Raw genomic sequence first — 20897 nt, 5'->3', positions numbered from 1 at the left:
CAGAGCCAGTGCCAGAGCCATTGTGGTGTAGTGGTTAAGAGCGGTAGACTCATAATCTGGGGAATCGGGTTCGCATCTCCGCTCCTCCACATGCAGCTGCTGGGTGACCTTGGGCTAGTCACACTTCTTTGAAATCTATCAGCCCCATCCCCTCTGTTGTGGGGGAGGGGGGGAAAGGAGATTGTTAGCCGCTTTGAGACTCCTTCAGGTAGTGATAAAGCGGGATATCAAATCCAAACTCTTCTTCTTCCTGCTGTGGCTGTAGAGACTGACACAGGAGGCACGTTTTGTTGTAGCTGTCACAGAGTAAGGCATCCGGTTGTGCTGCTGCACAAGCACCATGGTGTTTATTTTCTCTATGCTCTTTGCTGCAGTCATTCCTTCTCTGGTCACTATGGATGCACAACCTGACTTCCTGTCTCCAGGCACTGCGGTCATCTGCAGGTTTGGTGTTGCCAGCCTTCATGGCATGTTTGCAGATATCTTTGCAACGCAGAGTTGGTCTGCCAGTCATTACCAAGGAATTTACTGCAGAGGTACAGGATTGCTACATGATGTACACAATGGGTGGTATTAGCCACATTATAACAGAACTCTGTGGAAACTGCCAGTGTAGATCTACAAGTACAAAATGTAATATGGAAAGCACGAATGACAATAGCAAACATGAAAACACACATTCAAATCAACCGTAAGAGCCAATGGTTTCTCAGGAATGTAGTTGTAGTGATATAAATCTAAGATTGCAATATGATTCTGAGTTGCAACCTAGGTAGGCCATATTTCTTGAACCTAGACATTTAATTACACAAATATCTAAATTAGCAAGATCAACTGATTGGACTGTTGAGATTATGTTATTTATTACACATATATCCTAGTATTCATCTAAGGTCATGCAGACAGATAATGGGGAGGGGTGGGTGTGTAAGGTATGTTCAGCTTCAACTGTAAATTTTCATCACATGTCAAAAGTCTCTAGCACTAAGCGCACTAAGAGGAAGAAAAAAATGAATGTAATATTCACAGCCTATTAAAGCTGTTAGAAACATTACCCATGTTACAGTTAAGCCATATAGAGTGGTATCCAAGTCAGAGTCCAAGTAGAAACACTGAAATCAATGGGATTCAGTTAGTCATAATTAACTTGTCCACTGATCATAATGATCTACTCCAAGATGACTTAGTCAGGTACCATCCATATCACTTTGTATTTTCCCCTAATCTCCGATAGCTTGGCTAAATACCACTTATCGTGTTCTCTAAAGCAGTGGTTTTCAACCAATGTGCCGTGGCACCGTGGGCTGCCTTTGATTGATGGTCAGGGGTGCTGAGGGCAACACTGGCCTCTGTTGCTCTTTCCTTCCCTCCCTCCTCTGATGCCCTCTCCCATCCCTGCCTTTTAAAGACTTGCACAGCTGTTTGTTGCAGCAGCCCTGGCTACAAGCTCCCCAGGCAAATGGTGCTTCTGGGGCTGGGTTGCCAGGAGCCGAGACGGTTCAGAGACCAGGGGTGGCTGTGGCAGTTGCCTGGAGGACTCCCAAGGAAAGGGGAGACTGAGGCTGAGGGAACACTCCACAAGGGAGGGTGTCTGAAAAAGGGTGAGAGACTGTCAACTCAGCAGGCAAGGGATGACGTAACCGGGCTCCTGAGCCCCACAGGGGTGCCACAGAAAGAATGTAGTTGGTCAAGGGAGCTGTGACCTCAAAAGGGTTGAAAACTCCTGCTCTAAAGTGCCCAGAATAGATTTGATTGAATTTCTAGCACACATGCACTCCACCCTGCAAAAAGTAGCCCTATTTCATTTCATTTAGAATGAATTTGGATTTGATATCCCGCTTTATCACTACCCGAAGGAGTCTCAAAGCAGCTAACAATCTCCTTTCCCCTCCTCCCCCACAACAGACACCCTGTGAGGTGGGTGGGGCTGAGAGACTTCAGAGAAGTGTGACTAGCCCAAGGTCACCCAGCAGCTGCATGTGGAGGAGCAGAGACTTGAACCCGGCTTCCCAGATTACGAGTCTACCGCTCTTAATCACTACACCACACTGGCTCACACAGGATCACAGTCATAGCTAGTAAATGTATGAAAAGGGGACAAAAACAGTATAGGAATACTGTATAACAGGAGACACAGTGCCATTAGCATGCATGGTGCTCAGTACTTCAATCTAAAAGACTGGATATGCTTTTCTGTTTAAATTTTATTGTAGTATTCTATTAATTATGGCATGCTTTCATATTGTCAGCTGCCTCAAGAATTATTGTTACTGAGGTGGGATATGAATGTTTTAAAGTTCTCACTGTGTAAAAGTTGACTATTTAAACACATAATCAGATACTTTAAAAAAAGATGATTTGGGAATAATAAATTCTATAGCACGGGTGTCAAACACAAGGCCGGGGGGCCAAATCCGGCCCGCCAGACCTCGTCATGTGGCCCGCCGAGCGCCCCAGCCAGCGGGACCCAGCAGTGGGACCTTGCTGCTGAAGCGCCGCGCCGACAAAGCACCGACAAACAGCTGGGACCTGGGGGGGGGTAGAAAGGCGGCCAGAGCAGCGCTGCGTGGAGTGCCCCGAGCCACAGCAGGAGGAGGAGGAGGCAGCTTGCCAGGTCAGCGCCCGGCAGCACCGCACGGAGAGTCCCGAGCCTCTGGGACGCAGCAGTGCTCTGTAGCACTTTGAATCCTCCTCCTCCTGCCACGGCTCGGCGCCTGGAAACGGCTGCTGCTGCTGCTGAAGCACAGACAAAGCACCCAGCAGCGCCGCATGGAGGAGGAGGAGGATTCAAAGTGCTACAGAGCACTGCTGCGTCCCAGAGGCTCGGGACTCTTCCTCTCTCTCGTTCTTATTCTTTCTTTCCCTCTCCTTCCTTCCTTCTTTCTCCCTTTCCGTCTTCTCTCCCTCTTTCTTTTTCTTTCCTTCTTTATTCCCTTCCTTATTTCCTACTCTTCTTTCTCTCCCCTCTTTCCTTCCTTCCTCTCTCCCTCCCACTCCCTCTTTTCTTCCTTCCTTCCTCCCTCCCCTCCCCTCCCTCTCCCTCTCCTCAGAAACATAGGATGCTGCTTTATACTTCTAGCCCTTAAACCCTGGAACCAGGAGAGCAGCTCCAGTGATTCCACCTCAGCCAGTCCCTTTGGTGAAGGGTGGTGGCTCACTGACAGAACATCTGTCCTGCATGCAGAAGGACCACAGCATCTCCAGGTACTAGTAGCTCTGCAAAGGTCCTGCATGAAACCCTAGTGAGCCTCCACCACCCAGTGCAGTTACCAAAAATCATTTTTCAATAAATTGTACAATAATTGTACATTTGAATATCTACTTGCCATTATTCTGACTATGTTTCTGCTTTCAGAACTAGTTATTACTTACATTATTACAAAAACAGTAATAATTGAATGCAGTGACAATAATTTATGATAATAAAGAGTGGACACATAGTCCTACAGATACAACCGGCCCTTTGAGGGTGACCAAACTGCTGATGCGGCCCCCGATGAATTTGAGTTTGACACCCCTGTTCTATAGCAAGCAACAACTGAAGTGAGAGGGATTCCCAAAACTCCAGCTTTCATCTTCATTTATCTAATGCCTCTATCTGCAAAGGAATATTGGGGGGGGGGAGTGGGGACAGTATCTGTTCAAATAATCACATGGTTCTCAATCTCCCTCCTATTGTGACATTTATTGCACAGCTGTTTCACCCTATTTTCTGTCCCAAATCTCCAAGATCTGTTTGACATCATGAACTCTGAACACAGGAAAAAGCCACGCAAATGCTTGTGAATACATTTATATGTTCAGTGAGTCAAATTATTTTTGATTTATGTATTTATTTTGCAGTACTGAGGAAGCACATGTTTTGTTAGCATTCTCCCAAGATCTGTTAGTTGAGTAAACATATGAGCCATGACCTTCATGCCAGAGGACATTTGCACACCAGTACAGACAAGGAGATGAATAGTACAGTACACAACGGACATCATTTTCTTGTTGTACAGAAAATGGCTCTTTCCGAAATCCACTACTAGTCGGGTTCAAGCAGATACGAGGGGGAAAACCTCAAGTTATTGGTTATATAAATGTCTTCCTCCAAGTTATTTAGGAATGCCTCTTTCGCATGATTTTATAACTCACAACCAAGTAGGTCATGAAGAAAAATGGAGAGACTGGAGCTAAAGGAAGAGATGAAGTGCTAGATAACAAAAGTTCCCAGCAATAGTGTGTGGGAGAAAGCAAAGGATATGTACAAGATGTAAACCCCATACACCCAATAGGACTCAGGAGCAAATATTCTCCAAGATGTAGAGACAGCAAATGGCATCCAAACTGATACAGTGGGATGCAGCAAAGAGGGGAAGAAGGAATACATGAGAAAATTGAAGAGTGCTCTCTCTCAATTTAACAAGGCACAATACTTGCACTCTCTCAGCTTCGTTAAGCAAAATAATTACTAAAGACACACGATGAAAAAGATAAAGAAAAGTGAAGAGGAGACTGCCATTTTCAAAGTTCAGTATCATTTCCAAAGTTCACTGGATCGGTGATGTTCAATGCTCTCAAGAGTATTTGATGTACATAGATGGAACCTGATATATGCCTTGATGTCGCAGCATCAATAGTAAAAGGAAAAGTATTAGAAATTCAAAAGTAAAGATGTAAATTAACCAGCTTATTATGGAAGCAATTCTTCTGAAATGCCACGATTTGCATTTCTCATCAGTAGATGCATTAATTAATTAAATTAGATGCATTAAATTAATTAAAATCCCTAAATGATGTCCACTGGCTACAAGCCCATATGACTTTTTAACAAATCGACGCACACACACTTATCTTTTATAACAACAACAACAACTTTTTTCCTAAAAAAATAAATTTCATATATTCCGAAAAGGCTTCTGCAGGATTATTACAAATATTTTCAGCCACGACAGTGACCAATGAAACGCTTGAATAAAAACAGAACGCTATCGCTCTTAGAAAACATCAATACTGGGGGAACTCTTCATCGATTTTGCTAGCCCATGCCATCAGCCCTCCCCTGATATCCTTGACAGAAATGGGACCTAGTTCATTCTGAGACAACCCCTGCAATATTCGCACAGCCTTCTGAGAGTCATTTCCCAATTTGCAGACCACGTAAAGGGGGAGAGCCGAGCTGTCGTCCGCCCCTTGCCTCGCTTCGTGTATCCTCTGCCGCAGGGACTTCAGGGCTCCTTCGTCCCCTCCTTCCAGCTTACTTAAGGGCATGTGGAGGGAATGCGGCAGGCGGCAGATGTCCACTTCCACTGGCGGGCGCACGTCCACCAACACGTGAGGAGCCTGGCTGTCCAGGACCCTTTTGTACTCTTCCACAGACACCCTCTCCTCGCTGCTCAACAGGTCCAGCGCCCGGCACTTGTCTGTGGCCGATGACCCACAGAACTCCTCGTAGTCCTGGAGGGCGGTCACTGTGGGGCTGTCCCCACAGACAGCACACCTGGGGTCCCTGGGCCTCAGCTTGATGTGGCGGAACCTGCCTTCCAGGGCGTCGAAGAGCAGCATGGACCTGTGGCATGTGGCACCCATGCCAGAGGCGATCTTGATCACTTCCAAGGCCTGGAGGGTACCGAGGATGCCAGGCACGACCCCCAGGACCCCTCCATCAGCGCAGTTGGTGACCGTCTCCGGAGGGGGCGGCTTGGGGAACAGGCAGCGGTAGCAGGGGCCTCCTTGGTGGTTGTACACCACCAGCTGCCCTTCGAGCCTGAGGGCGCTGGCGGAGACCAGGGGCTTCCCGGCCAGGACGCAGGCATCGTTGACCAGGTAGCGGGTGGGCACGTTGTCCGAGCAGTCGGCCACCACGTCGTGGTCTCGGACCAGCTGCAGGGCGTTGCTGGGCGACAGGGACAGCTCGTAAGGCACGCAGCGCACCCGGGAATTGAGCTCCCCCAGCGCCGAGGCCGCCGAGCGCGCTTTCGGGGTGCCCAGGCGGCTCTCCCGGTGCAGCACCTGCCTGTGGAGGTTGTCCAACTCCACCACGTCCGGGTCCACCAGGCCCAAGCGGCCCACGCCCGCCGCCGCCAGGTACTGAGCCACGGGGCAGCCCAGCCCTCCGCAGCCCACCACCAGCACCGAGGAGCCCGACAGCCGCAGCTGGCCGCTCACGCCCAGCTCCGGGAGAACCAGCTGGCGGGAGTAGCGCCGGATGTCCAGCCGGCTCAGCGGGAGAAGAGGGCCTGGCGCCTCCGCCTCCTGGGACCCGCCGCCGCCGCCGCCTCCCAACACGCTCCCCTCAGCGCGCTTTCCCGCTGCCATGATTTACCTCAGCAGCTCACGGAGACGGTAGAAACGCCTCAGCGGCGAGCCGCGGGTGTTTGTGAGGGAGGAGGAGGCGGAGGCCTCGCCTCTTCCGCTTCCGCGGCCCTTCGGAGCTGAGGCGGCCGGTTGGCACGCAGGCGACGCCGGCTCTACCCTTGCCAGGCCTCCGCCTCCTCCTCCGCCTCGTCTGCCGCAGCCATCATGGCCGCCTCCCGGGACAAGTACTCGGTGCTGCTGCCCACCTATAACGAGCGCGAGAACCTGCCGCTCATTGTGTGGCTGCTGGTGAGGAGTTTCGAGCAGAGGTGACTGAGGGGAGGGGACTTGCATCGTTTCAGCGACTCTATATACAAAAAATCCCCTAGCGCTAACGAGCTCCCCCTGAAAAAATCCGCCCCGTTCCTGTACTCCGCGTTAGTTAATCTGGAATAGCTAGTCCCATCTTCCAGACCCCCGTTCCGTTTCCCATCGTCGCCGTTGCGAATTAGAATCCTCCATATCGTGGGGATAAGCTTTCCTCCCGAGGCCGTTTTCAAGGTGTCGGGGGTTATGAATCCGTGGTATATGTACCCAGAAGTAAGGGCATGATGGTATTGGGTCTGCTTAGCTTCCAGGGGTAAAAGATGTATCTGCTTCTATTGTTTCAGGCACCAGCCCATAACTAAGGTTTTAAGGATGCGTCAGACCCATTACGCCCCCATAGAATATGTTTAGACATGACTTTTGTCTGTTTGTTGTTTTAGAAAAGCTAGGACTTTGCAGGGAAGCCCTGTGCGTGTAAATCTCACTGTGTCCATTGGGGTTTTCACACTTAGGGGAGTGTGTGCATAGGATTAAAGCCTGACAGCACAAACCTGTGTGTGTCTACTTGGAAGTAAACTTTTCCTTCGTGTCCAAGTGAGATTTCCTTCCAAGCAAGTGTGTATAGGATAGGAGTGAAACCTAAACATTATTTCCCCCTATCTGCATGTAAACTGGATGGTGATTTTCCAGGGACATTCCTATATTATTATGAAAATCAATTTATTAATCACTTTCCAAACCACTGTCTCAAGGCAATCTATAGACCGGTTTATGTGTACCTGTAAGTGAGTAAGCGTCAGAGTGTGGATTTTGAATGTTTTCATTAAGCAGTCTTAGGATTCTTGCCTATGGTGAAATTTTTCAGCCTGTTTTGACAGACAGAGCAAGCTGTGTGTAGATTGCCAGCAACTTCTCCTGAAACATGATTTTTCACCAGCTGTAAGCACATTATTGCATGTTGATAAAGAGCCAAAATCAAATATGATAGCTTTATTTATGGAGTACTGTAGTACAGTAACTTACTTATTTGGAATGCTGGTTTAAGGGCCAGATCTCTTGAATGGGACACCTACGCGGTAGGTTGCCAGTAGTATTTGTGAAAAGGATCTAGGGGTCTTAGTAGACCACAAGCTTAGCATGAGTCAACAGTATGATGCAGCAGCACAAAAAAGCTAATGCTGTTTTTGGATGCATCAACAGAAATATAGCGTCCAAGCCAAGGGAAGTAATAGTATCACTCTGTTCTGCCGTGGGCCACACCAGGAGTACTGTGTCCAGTTTTGGTCACCACAATTTAGGAAGGCTATTGACAAGCTGGAACATATGCAGAGGAGGGTGATGAAAATGATAAAGGGTCTGGAAACCAAGCCTTAACGTGGAACAGCTGAAGGAGCTGGGTATGTTTAGCCCAAAGAAGAGGAGGCTGAGAGGAGATACAGTAGCCATCTTGAAATATCTAAAGGACTGTCCCATGGAAGATGGAGCGAGCTTGTTTTCTCCTGCTCCGGGGGCTAGAACTTGAACCAATGGATTCAAGTTGCAATAAATGAGAACTTTTTGACCTTAAGAGCTGACTCCCTTAGGAGGTGATGGACTCTCCTTCTTTGGAGGTTTATAATCAGATGATGGGTGGCCATCTGTCACAGATGCTTTAGATGAGATTCCTGTATCGCAGGGGTTGAACTAGATGACCCCTGGGGTCCCTTCCAATTCTAGGATTCTAATCATTCAGTGTCTGAATGAGGCAAATTGCCTGAGGCAACTGTGACCCATGAAATGAATAACCAACATTGGTCAACAGTGCAAACTCTACTGTTATTCTGCTGTATTTACTTGGAGCTAGGACACTATGAAGCATTTCAGTTCCATTTTGAGAGGCGAGTGCATTGTAATAGAATTAATAACACCATTTACCTTTGATGAGGAAACATTGGCTATTTCTCTCTGTTCCCCTACTGCCTTTCATAATACTTTATATACTTTAACTTTTGAACCTGGATTTAAAACGTAATTCTCTATTTTTTTCAGTGGAAATGATTTTGAAATTATAGTAATAGATGATGGAAGTCCTGATGGGACACAGGAAGTTGCTGAACAGTTGATAAAGATTTATGGATCTGATAAGATTGTGAGTCATATGTTTATTTTTTTCCTTGACTTGTTTGCTGTTACAACACAAAGTGCTTAATAACATTACAGTGGAACCTCAGTTTACACCTACCTCTGTTTATGAACGCCTCCGTTTACGAACGCCACGGACCCGGAAGTGTTTACATCTGGGTTCCGCGGAGTCGGATGCGCAGATCGCGCATGCGCAGAAGCGATCTGCGCAGCGCGTGCGCAGAAGCGTGCCTTCGGGGAGCAAATGCCTCCGTTTACGAACGCCTCTGTGGAACTGATTAAGGGATGAAATTAGAACGCATGGGTTATTCATTTTCTTAACACTGAATTGTTTACCAGTTTATTCAGATTGATAACATGGGTAGCAACATTGGGAGTAGTTTGAAATTTCCTGAATTATCATATTTGGATGCAGTTTTAATTTTCACTTTATAAAGTTGTGCTAATTCTTAGAGTTGTCATCACTTGACCTCAGAGGATGCTCTATAATAGCTGTCGGTGAGAAATCTACCACAGCGTTTCTCAACCACTGTTCCGCGGCACACTACTGTGCCGCGAGACGGTGGCTGCTGTGCCGCAACGTGAGGCAACGAGAAGGGCGATTTGCGGCCGCCAATAGGAAAGGAAGCCGGCCGGGTCAGTCTGGAGGGCGCGAGGGCGCGAAGGGTGTTCCTCCGTCATCTCCTCGCGCTCGCTCCCTGAGCGAGGCAGCGCTTCATGGCCGAGGCCGCCTCCTCGCGCTCTCCCCGCCGCTCAATGGAGAAGGCAGCGGCGCAGGGCGGCGGGGACTCTGGAGCAGCAGCAGCCCCGTCCAGCGGCGGCAGTAACAGCAGCAGCCGCAGCCGCAGCAGCAGCCGCCCCACCTCAGCGGGCTCCTCGCCGTCCTCCTCCGCCAGCTGGGGAGGGCTCTCGGGCCGCCAAGGAGCAGCGGTGGCGGCGGCTACACCAGCGGGGAGGCCGGAGGGAGGAGGCGGTGGCGGCAGCAGCAGCAGCTCCAGCTCAGCCGCGGCCAGCCCAGGAGGGAGCGGGGGCTGGCGGCAGGCAGGACGACGGAGGCGGTGCTCGAGGGCTCTCTCAGCAAGTACACCAACCTCATCCTCCCTATTCCTCAGTCCCCCACCCATTCCCAACCCCCAGGATTTGCCCCATCTTTTAATGGTGGTGTGCCGCGTGATTTTTTTGACGGAACAAGTGTGCCGTGGCCCAAAAAAGGTTGAGAAACACTGATCTACCAGATACCACTTTCCCCATAATTTTTGCATTGTGACACAAGTTTATCATATTCAGCAATGCAACAGGGGATCCAGGTGCAGTGTTAGCAATGCTTCTTCAGCTGCATATACAGCGGATGGTATTCAGTGTTGGTTGTAGTCTGAGTAGATCCATTGAAATCAGTGGACTCTACTTGTCCATTAATTGCAATGGGAATGGGTTCTACTCTGATTGTGACTCAGTTGGATATTATCCAATACATTTTCATTCATTTGATACTGTGCCCACTCAAATTTGCAGAATTAAGTCGAATACCTCTTGATGAAGTGTTGCTAAGAAAAATTGGAAATGCATGATTTTTTTAAAAATGCAATGTACATATTTCTGATAATGAACAAACTTACTCGCACTAAGCCCCTGCAGTTTTTATGTGAGCACCTAAGAGAGCATAGATGCATGGCAGGTGTATGTTCTAACCCTGCTAGTCAAGCCTCCCTTACTTTGAAGTGCTTGGTGGTGAGCCGTAATTTATGCTAAGGGAGGGGGACTTTTTTGGCTCTTTGAGCTGAAATGAACAAGTGGGTGGGTTGACCATCTGCCAATCACCTGACATCGCAATGACTTCAAAGACCCAAAGTCAGGACTACTAAGCACCACCCACAGCTGATTCAGTCAGCTTCAGCTCTATTACCCATCTTCAGCCAACCACATCTTCTAAACTTGGTCTACAGCTCTATATTCTATAACTGTTTTGATCTGAATTAATGTCTGTGTAATCCAAATGTTAAAGGCATGTTGCTTTGTAAATATGGAAGTGTAGCAATCCTATTTGAGAGAAGAGCAACTGAGTGAATATTAATATTTAGCTGAAATAATAATAAAAAACCTACAATCATGGATCATTTAATGCAATTAATCTGTTACTCATTTCTTCCACTGATATTTTACAGCTTTTAAGACCCAGAGCAAAGAAACTTGGATTGGGTAAGTATTCATTAATTTGAGAATTTACACGTTTTATATTCCGACCTTGAACTTCCAGGGCGGTTTACCATTTTAAAAAGCATAAGTTTAATCATACCTTTAACTCTATTGGCTGGCGTGTGTGTTGGAAACTTGGGGGAAACTTCCATATGTGTGTATATATACCTTTCTGGGGGTAGGAAGGCATATTTGTTGGTTTTCAGCAGTATCCAACATAGCACAACTCCAGTTAAATAATAAGCTGGACCTACACAATTTTCTCTAACCATGAAATTACACTGTTTATCCCCATTTATACACTACACTTTGGGGTTGTAGTAGCTGCTTGAAACTCATGCATGTGTGACTAACTGCTGCCCAGGACAGGCAGGAGAGAGATTGATCGAGCAGCTGTTCAATAAAAATGTATGGCATTTTTTTACTCCATATGTTGACTTTAAAGAGAAACTGAATCAGCCTTGTAGCTGAAAGCTCACATACATGATTCTGAATGTGGGTGACAGATCTTGCTTTTGTATCATTTACACCAGGGACTGCTTACATTCATGGAATGAAGCATGCCACAGGAAACTTCATTATTATTATGGATGCTGACCTCTCACACCATGTAAGTGTTTCCATTGTATCTGTGTTAGTCTTTATAGTTTTCTTTATTTAACTTGCATTGAGCTGGAGTATATTTTCATTTTCCCATATCTCTCTTTTGTGTTTCAGCCAAAATTCATTCCAGAGTTCATCAGGTGGGTAGTATTTTTAGTATTTTTTTAATATTTCGATCAGACCTTGATATTTATTGCCCAGGTGCATAGGAAGCTGCCTTATACCAAGTCAAACTATTTCTCCAACTAGCTCAGTATAATCTACACTGTCAGCAGTTCTCTAGGGTTTCAGGCAGAAATCCCTTCCAATCTTACCTGGAGATTTTGAACCTACAACCTTCTTCATGTGAAACAGATGCTTTGTCCTGTCTGCATTTACATTTGGTACATTAGCAATGGGCAATAGGTTGAACAATGAAAGAAATCAGAAAAGAAGAGTCTAAACTTTAATTTTTGACCAGAATTGAATAAAGTTTGCAGCAAGGTCAGAATCCTGCCAAACTTCACAAGGATAACAGCACAGAGATATGAAAGTCGACAAAAAACTCTTAAAACTGTGGTGGCAAGGGGGAACTTATTCTGCCTATGCTTTTGAGTTTTTCTGAAAAATAATGAGTTATGAAATATTTTCCTCCAGAATGGTGAATAAAGGTTTTAAGACTAGGTTTTCATAAGCATACTCCCCCCAGAATGATTTCTAAAAACTGCAACAGGTAAACTTTTATGTAAAACTATGAACAGTATTGGATTCCTGTACACCTAGGGTACAACACTCAAATGCAAGAGCAAGAATCATTTTTGCCTCTAGGGGGCACTGCCGTTGTCACAAGAGAAGGGAGAATTCAGGGTCTTCTTTGCTTGTGGGCTTCCTTTTGTTGACGTACCGTATATTCCGGCGTATAAGACGACCCCCAACTTTTCCAGTTAAAATATAGATTTTGGGATATACTCGCCATATAAGAAATATGACCCGGCGTATAAGACGACCCCCAACTTTTGAGAAGATTTTCCTGGGTTAAAAAGTAGTCTTATACAGAGGAATATACATAATTGGCGGATCTGTTTCTGTCTTTTCTATCCTCTTGACCTCAAACTTGTCATCATTTGATACATATGAAGAAGCAGAAACTGATACTGATAGCTTAGAAAATGAAAGTGATTAAATTTCATGTAGTATTTATTGAGTCTTGCTTCCCACCCCTTTTTCTCCGCTATTTTTATGGAAACGAGTGTTTTGTGTGCTTGAAACAGTGGGGGACTGGAGGAGGCATAATAAAACAAAGAAAATTATTATAATGTTGATTTTTTTTCTTCTGTTATTGCTTTTTGCCTGGTCCTCATGAACTGGCAAAACTAAGATGGGAAGAATTAAAAGGGATTAGTTTCCCAGTTGAAATCGCTCCCTTTTACTACAACCTAGACCCGCTAGTTGCAAATGGACCCTTTTCCACCCCTTCTCAACTTGGTGCCTTCCTTAAGCTGAATTTGTTGTATTAAATTGGACCTAGATTACTGGAAGTTAATAGATTTTTTGTTAATGTAAATGTGTTTCCCACTTTCTCTCAAATGTTTGCGTAGAACACAGAAAGAAGGTAACTTTGACATTGTGTCTGGAACGCGATATAAAGGAAATGGAGGTGTGCATGGGTGGGATTTGAAACGAAAATTGATCAGGTTGGTAGCTACTTCTTCCATCATTCAAGGTCTGTAATAGAAAAAGCCACACAGGAGGATTCTGAGTTCTGTTATTAACTCTTATCCTCCTCCTTTTGTTCTGTTCTAGGCTAGTCTTTCATTCTTGTTTGGTCCTAGGATAATAGCATTTTTTGTTTTCGTTCTACTTCATAGATAGTAAACCTTTAGGCAGAGATTTGATTATCTTTTTTTCTTGTAATTCTCCTGGTTGTGTTTGGCAATATATAAACCATTTACAAATGAGATAGATAAATCTTTTTTGTTCTACATGCTTCTTTTCTTGGCTTGATGTAAATTAGCAAACTCTTCCAAAGTATGCATTTGTATTGACGCAGGCCAATGTTACTATAGTGAAATCCCATCTATAGAACAGTTTGTGATTTTTCAACATCAGATTCCGAATGTTTACCAAAAGTCCTTATCTTTCTTGGCAGCCGTGGCGCCAACTTCCTCACTCAAGTTCTACTGCGGCCAGGTGCATCCGACTTAACAGGCAGCTTCAGGTGTGTTGCTTCTAAAGTTGCATTCAGCTTACAAAGATGAGCAGTAATATATAAAATTAATGGTCAATTTGAAACGGATAATAAAGTCAGACATGGATTGAAATGGTAAAACTTGTTTAATTTTGGGAGTAAAGACTGCAGTGGTGGAGTGTTTGTATAACAGAAATATTTCAAGAGGTTTTGATTTTATGTACTTTCTCTGTAGGTTATATAGAAAAGATGTTTTACAAAAACTGATGGAGAAGTGTGTTTCGAAAGGATATGTTTTCCAGATGGAAATGATTGTCCGAGCCAGACAACTGGGTTTTTCTGTTGGAGAGGTAAAGAATGTTAAATCACAAACACTACATTTTATATATTATAAATTTACCTGATAATAGAATAATAATTGGCTAACAGCTGCAAAATGGCCCAGGAGGTGTAAGAAGAAGAAGAAGAAGAATTTGTACCCCGTCCATCTGTACCCCGCCCCCAGCCACTCTGGTCGGCTTCCAATCAAAAATTAAAACAATACAGCATTAAAAACTTCCCTAAACAGGGCTGCCTTCAGATGTCTTTTAAAAATAGGAAGCTGCTTATTTCCTTGACATCTGTTGGATTCTACTCTGTATTTTGGAAAGTTGTTTGTTCACTATGCATTTGGACATCTCTTAAGATATTGGGCAAAATTCACTTGTAGTTCTAAGGAAATCATTCCTTCCATTTCTGCTTTGCCCTATGGAATGATCTCCCCTTGGCTCCCCCAGTGTGTTGTTCTGGGCGTTCTCCCAGTCCTCCAGAGTGGATTTGGGGGAGGTGTGGGGTACGAGAGGGAGAGGGGGAACCCCATTGTGCTAATGGGAGTCCTTGCACTGGCTTCCAGTAGCAGAACAGGGCAGTTGAATCTCATCCTATGTAACCCAATTTTGCATGATGGTTCCTGACATCAAGGAGCAGGTTTTTATCTATACAGTGGTACCTCGACTTACGAAGACGATCCGTTCCGCAGCCGTCTTCGTAAGTCGAAGTCTTCAGTTCTCAAAGCGCCCGTTCTGCACATGCGCTAAGCGCAATTTTGCGCTTCTGCACATGACCGACCGCACGTGCCGCTTCTGCGCAGGCGCAGAATGCGCGCGGCGAAAAGACTTCCGGGGTTGTCGACTTCGGAAGTCGAAACCTTCGGAAGTCGAGTTGTTTGGTTGTCGAGGTACCACTGTACTTAGATGTCATTTTGAATCAAGATAGTGGACTGAACCTTTCAGAACTGCACTGATTTTAATCACTGGTTTCAAAATTGTACTGATTTTTTGGTTTCTTAGGATTCCCAAACAGGTACAAGACTGCTAAGAAAACAAACATGTTTTATGAGATTTTTTTTTTAAGCATAAGCGTTCTAGACTGTCTCATTCCACTACATTCCAAGCTGCTTTTTCCTGCACTGGCAAGAGCCTCCAGTAGGAGTCCCAGATTCTTTAGCAATTCTGTTTCAAGACTGTACCCTTGTTGTCTCTGAAGCAACTGAAAATGTACTAGACAAGCCTATGCCTTTGGCTCTCCATTGGCAGAAAAAACTATTGCCTAGAGATGCAACAACTCATGCTTGGCAGAGCTGCATGTGTGTGGGAAGCATGGTTTTTTTCACTTCTGCCTGCCAGCTGATTTCTGGTTGAGTATGCCAACTGAGAGTACCTAGCCAGACTTTCTGTGGATTCCACCGTCTGAGTTTGGGCCCTTGGGTATTATTTAACATATAGTCTTACACACTGGAATGTTAAAGTTCCTGCTTCAGTATAGCGAAAATAGCTGGCATTCTAAAACATTGCAAATCAGTGTTTACTATATTTAAATGACTAGCTACTGAATTAGAACCATGTGCAATAGTTATTAAAGGAGCAGCACTCTCTTGTTCTCACAGCAACCCCGTGAGGTAGGTTAGTATTGTTCCCAAATTACAGATAAGGCGCTCAGGATGAGAGGGAGTAACTTTCTCAGGGCCATATGAATTCACATGCTTCTCCAGATCAAGTCTAGTATTCTGTTCATTGAAAGGTGCTAATTTCCCTGACAGTGCGATCCTATGCACGTTTATCATTGAATATTTCCTGCATTCATTGGAAGTACTGTGTTACTTTCAGATAATACCTGCCACTGCTTTTGTAAAGGGTCAGTCAACATTGTGCATATATTAGCTCTCAACTGAATTGCTGGTATTTGTACTTTTTGCATTTTGTTTCCCCCTTATCCCACTATTTACAACCATATATACCAGCAACTGAGAATTACACTTCATGCAACTGATAATAAATCATGCTAAAATAAAGTGTGCTGGTTTTTAAGGTGCTACAAGAGTAATTGTTGTCTGAGGCTAGTGTGTGTAGGATTGTAGCCCAAGTATGTATCCCTTGGAAGTATAACACTAATTGCAGGTATATCACTATTTTAACTACTGTTGAGATGGTGATGAATTCTGCTGCAATAAGGAAAACCCACCACCATATAGATGGGGATGCTGAAAAGAAAACCGAACAGGATTTTATCTCTGCTTTTCCCTTTGTTTAAAATATTTATACCCTGCCTTTTGAACAAAGAGTTTTAATAATATTTTTGCCAGGCTGTTTGCAACCATGCCCAATTCAAGACCTTGACTTTAACATACAAAGCTGAAGGAGGACCTCTCCCCATATCTGCTCACCCAGGCCTTGACATCTGCAGAGAAGGCCCTTCTCACGGTCACATCAACAAATATGGCCCATTGGGTGGTGATGCAAGATAGGACCCCCTCTGTAGTGCCACCGGATCTGTGGAACTCCCTCCCTTTGCGGGTGTATCCCTCAATAATGTATTTTTGTTCTCCTCTCAAGAGTCTTCTTTTCACCAGGTGTTTGTGGGTGGAGTGTAAGCCAGAGAAGTAATTTTTTATGCCTGCTGTAATTACTTTTTATGTCTCCTGTAATCGCTGATGTCATTGTTCTAATCTAGTGTTTATGCTGTTTTCTTGTACTCCATCCTGGGGTCCAACAGGATGAAGGGTAATATATAAGCACAATAAATGTTTTTTTAAAAAACAAACAAACAAACAACAAAACAATTTAAATCATTAAAACAACCTAACAGACAGAATAACATAGCAGGGCATTTTGCTGCAGAAAATCGTCAGATTAAAATGCTGTCAAAAACCTGAGTGAACAGAAAAGTTTTCAGCCAGTGCTTGAAAGACCATGTTAACCACAAGGAGAAAGGAGAGCCCTAACTATTGTTCTGAGCCATTGGTGCTTCTGCCACCACATGCAAGATCCATTCATGCACACTAGGAACATGCTTTTACAGGAGATGGTAGCTGAGATGCTTTGGATTAGAACTAGATTTTGAGAGTGAAAATGGCTTTGATAACATAGCTGCCATCATTTCATACCTTCTCACCAAAGCAGATTTTATTCTGGACACGATGCTAGATGGAGCTGAAGTGGCTCTTTTCTTTCTTTCTATTACTTCTTGAACTTGTTATGTTAAAACTAAAATAATTTTGTGCTCTTTTTTTTTTAATAGGTACCTATATCATTTGTGGACAGAGTCTATGGCGAATCTAAATTAGGAGGCAATGAAATAGTTTCTTTTGTAAAGGGACTGTTGACTTTGTTTGCAACTACATAATTTATTAAAGAGAATCTTCCTAGCATTCCATATACCTTTTCATTGGACTGAAGAAATTATTTTTATATGGCATAGTGGAATCTTGCTAAGTTTACTGGTGGCTATATATAGAAAATCATTGCTAATTTCTGATTTGAAGAAAAAATACAGTGCATATAATCTGGGCAGCATTGTTTATTAAATGTGACTAATGATCACTGTGTAATGTTTACTATTCAAAAATAAACCCATTCCATTTAAATTGTGTTTAAATTTTGGGTATGTGTGGGATGAGTACCTCCTCTGAATGGAGTAAGAGATTTGCATCCTTCTTTAACATGATATTCGTTATTTAAAGATTCACATGTCTGCAGGGGAAAAAATGGGCCTATGCATGTTAGATTTTAGGCACATAGACCACGTTTGCATGTTGCATCCCAGGGAAGCTGAATGTGGATCAAGTGCATTTGCTCCTCTCCATCTGCATAAGTCAGAGCAACAGAAAATACCATTCAATCTGCCCTTCCATGTATTTTTTCCCCTGCAGACATGCATTTAAATTAGGTGCATTTGGACCAAGCAGGATCACACCCCTACCACATGAGCTGATGTGGGGAGGGCAGGTCCTATTTAGTGCTGGGTGTGGTTCTGCCTCTCATGGACCCAAACCCAGTGCTAAGCAGCCTTGCTTCTTCGTCTCCCATCATATGGCACAGAGGGGAAAAACAAAACTACATTTTGCAAGCAACTGCAGCAAAGTGAAACAGTCACACTTGCAAACTGCAGCCTTGTTTCTCCTGTCCTTGTCAATGGATGGGAGGCAACAAACAACCACTTTGCCAGCACCGAACATGGGGCTGACAACATCCCTTGCAGTGTTGTTCCCAAGCGAAACCCCCCATGCAAGTCCCCAGGCTGTGGGGGATCCTTTCCAGGGTGGGAAATCGGCCAGTTTCTCAGAGACAAGAACCACTTGCCCCTAAAACCTCCCTTTTGCCAGGATTCAAGCCTCGTTTATTTCCCTGCATCCCCTGGTCCAGGGCCTGCACAGCCTCCTGTGATTCAAATGTTGTGGAGAAATAGAGCTGTGTTTATTTTATCAGCATACTGATGGCACCTGACCACAAATCTCTTAATAACTATTCTCAACAGCTTCATATGGATGTTAAGCAGCATAAAATGCCCTATGGCATAACTGCTAGAGGCCCAAAAAACACACTCCCAGTGCTAAACTTTTGATTTGGACCTTTAGGTAGGGCCTGAACCACATTATGTAATACATACTGTAATTTCACTGCTTTGGAGAATTACTATCTCTCTAGGAATTATGGCTGGACTGTAGCTTCCTTGAGCATTTTTATGCAAAGGCAAGGCAGAAATTTTTAACAAATAATGTTCGTTTGGGACTAGATAGGCAAAAAACTTCAGAAGCACTTTGATATGGACACATGTACAGTGTGGCCTGTTTTTCGTGGATGCACCTGCATAAGATTTCTTGCGGCTAAATACAACAGTGCATACTTCTTTGAATACAGCTAGTGCAGTAATGTCTTCCTGGCTGTACACTTCTCCATATTTAGATTACTGCTAACATTAATAGAATCCTAATGTGAACTGTTCATGGAAAAACAAAACAAAAAGTACACTCTGATCCCTGGCAGTAATATTTTGTGCAGTATACCTCTGCACTTCAAGAGAGTTTGGTTATTTGTAATTCATAGTATACATGAAAGGAATATGGAAATGAAGCTTCAGAATTCAGGCTGTATAGAATTGCAAATTATCTATCCATGAATGGTTAGGTTCTCTTTTGGAAAATATAGCAGGCCCACAGGTACTCTGCTCCCAAATTGTGATTGTATTGGGGGAGCAGGGATAAAACTACAACCAGATCTGTTATGTTTGTGTATAGTGGTGAATGCAAGAGATTAAGAAGCTTGCTGTGGTAAAGGTAAAGGACCCCTGACTCTGGGGTTGCGGTGCTCATCTCACTTTACTGGCCGAGGGAGCCGACGTTTGTCCGCAGACAGTTTTTCCGCGTCATGTGGCCAGCACGACTAAGCCGCTTCTGGCGAAACCAAAGCAGCGCACGGAAACGCCATTTACCTTCCCACCGGAGCGGTATCTATTTATCTACTTACACTTTGACGTGCTTTCGAACTGCTAGGTTGGCAGGAGCTGGGACTGAGGAACGGGAGCTCACCCCGTCGTGGGAATTTGAACTACTGTATGTATTTCCTAGTGCATCTGTTGTGCATCTCCTAGTGCAGAAACTGTTTCAGTGTATCTGACGAAGTGTGCATGCACACGAAAGCTCATACCAAAATAAAAACTTAGTTGGTCTTTAAGGTGCTTCCGAAGGAATTTTTTTCATTTTTTAACTATAAGCCTTAGAACCTCGTTCCCCCGGCCATGTCTCATTATAATGACAGTATGTGATCCAACTCCCTCGCCCTTAACATAGAGCCCTGGCTATAGTACTTCATACAGTCATACGTCGGGTTGAGTACGTTGCGGGTTGCATACTTTCAGGTTGCGTACTTGGCGGACCTGGAAGTGTTTACTTCCAGGTTCTGCCCTGTGCGCATGCGCAGAAGCGTTCTGCGTGCTTCGCGCATGCGCAGAAGTGCTCTATCAGCACTTCACGCATGCGCTAAAGTGCCGCTCGGGTTAAGTTCTTTTTGGGGTGTGAACGGCACCCCGGAACGGATTGGGAACTTAACCTGAGGTACCACTGTATCTGAATTCATGTTTAGGAAGCTAAGATGAAAAAGGTGGACTTTAGTTTACTTTGAACCTAGACAGCGCTTGATCAGAACCTGAGTTCATTGGGCTTAACATGGCACCTAAACAAAAAATGTTTGTAAGGCCAGATATGCTTGCAAAACGGAATTTAGAATCATAAAATTGAAAGGGACTACAAGGGTCATCTAGTCCAACCCCCTGCAATGCAGGAGTCTTTTGCCCAATGTGGGGCTCGATGCCACGGCCCTGAGATTAAAAGTCTCATGCTCTAGCGACACAGCTATTGCAGCAGTAATTCCTTGAATGCACAGGACTCAAGCCAGGTATTACCATCCTTCTCTTCACAAGAACCCTTAAAGTTAGCCTGCTGTTATGTCCAATATGCAGAGGAAGATTCAAGTTGCGAAATAGATGGTTTCAGGCAGCTGCTCTCACACATTCCGATATGAGCACAGACCACCATTCTCTTCACACCCTCTTGTTAGCTAATAATAATAATAATAATAATAATAATAATAATAATAATAATAATTTATTTGTACCCCGCCCATCTGGCTGAGTTTCCCCAGCCACTCTGGGCGGCTTCCAACAAAAAAATTAAATACATTAAAATGTCACACATTAAAAACTTCCCTGAACAGGGCTGCCTTCAGATGTCTTTTAAATGTTAGGTACTGGTAGCTGTTTATCTCTTTGACATCTGATGGGAGGGTGTTCCACAGGGTGGGTACCACTACTGAGAAGGCCCTCTGCCTGGTCCCCTGTAGCTTTGCTTCTCGCAGTGAGGGAACTGCCAGAAGGCCCTCGGCACTGGACCTCCCCT

General features: G+C 44.6%; 2 protein-coding genes across 2 annotated transcripts; one reads left to right on the top strand and one right to left on the bottom strand.

Moving 5' to 3' along the window:
- Window positions 1–4101: 4101 nt before the first annotated feature.
- On the bottom strand, window positions 4102–6443 carry MOCS3 (molybdenum cofactor synthesis 3). The gene has a single exon (XM_035123376.2). It carries the CDS (start codon window positions 6298–6300, stop codon window positions 4990–4992), a length of 1311 nt encoding a protein of 436 aa, XP_034979267.1. The 5' UTR covers window positions 6301–6443; the 3' UTR covers window positions 4102–4989.
- DPM1 (dolichyl-phosphate mannosyltransferase subunit 1, catalytic) lies at window positions 6411–20001 on the top strand. Its single transcript, XM_035123377.2, has 9 exons — window positions 6411–6608; window positions 8635–8734; window positions 10890–10923; window positions 11454–11530; window positions 11638–11663; window positions 13101–13196; window positions 13652–13720; window positions 13926–14040; window positions 17246–20001. The coding sequence occupies exons 1-9, from the start codon at window positions 6505–6507 to the stop codon at window positions 17348–17350; spliced, it is 726 nt and encodes a 241-aa protein (XP_034979268.1). The 5' UTR covers window positions 6411–6504; the 3' UTR covers window positions 17351–20001.
- The last annotated feature ends 896 nt before the right edge of the window (window positions 20002–20897 follow it).

This window comes from Zootoca vivipara, chromosome 7 (assembly GCF_963506605.1).
Source record: "Zootoca vivipara chromosome 7, rZooViv1.1, whole genome shotgun sequence".
Classification (NCBI taxonomy): domain Eukaryota; kingdom Metazoa; phylum Chordata; class Lepidosauria; order Squamata; family Lacertidae; genus Zootoca; species Zootoca vivipara.
Note: the sequence above shows the minus strand (reverse complement) of the source record. Positions and strands in the feature narration are given on the sequence as shown.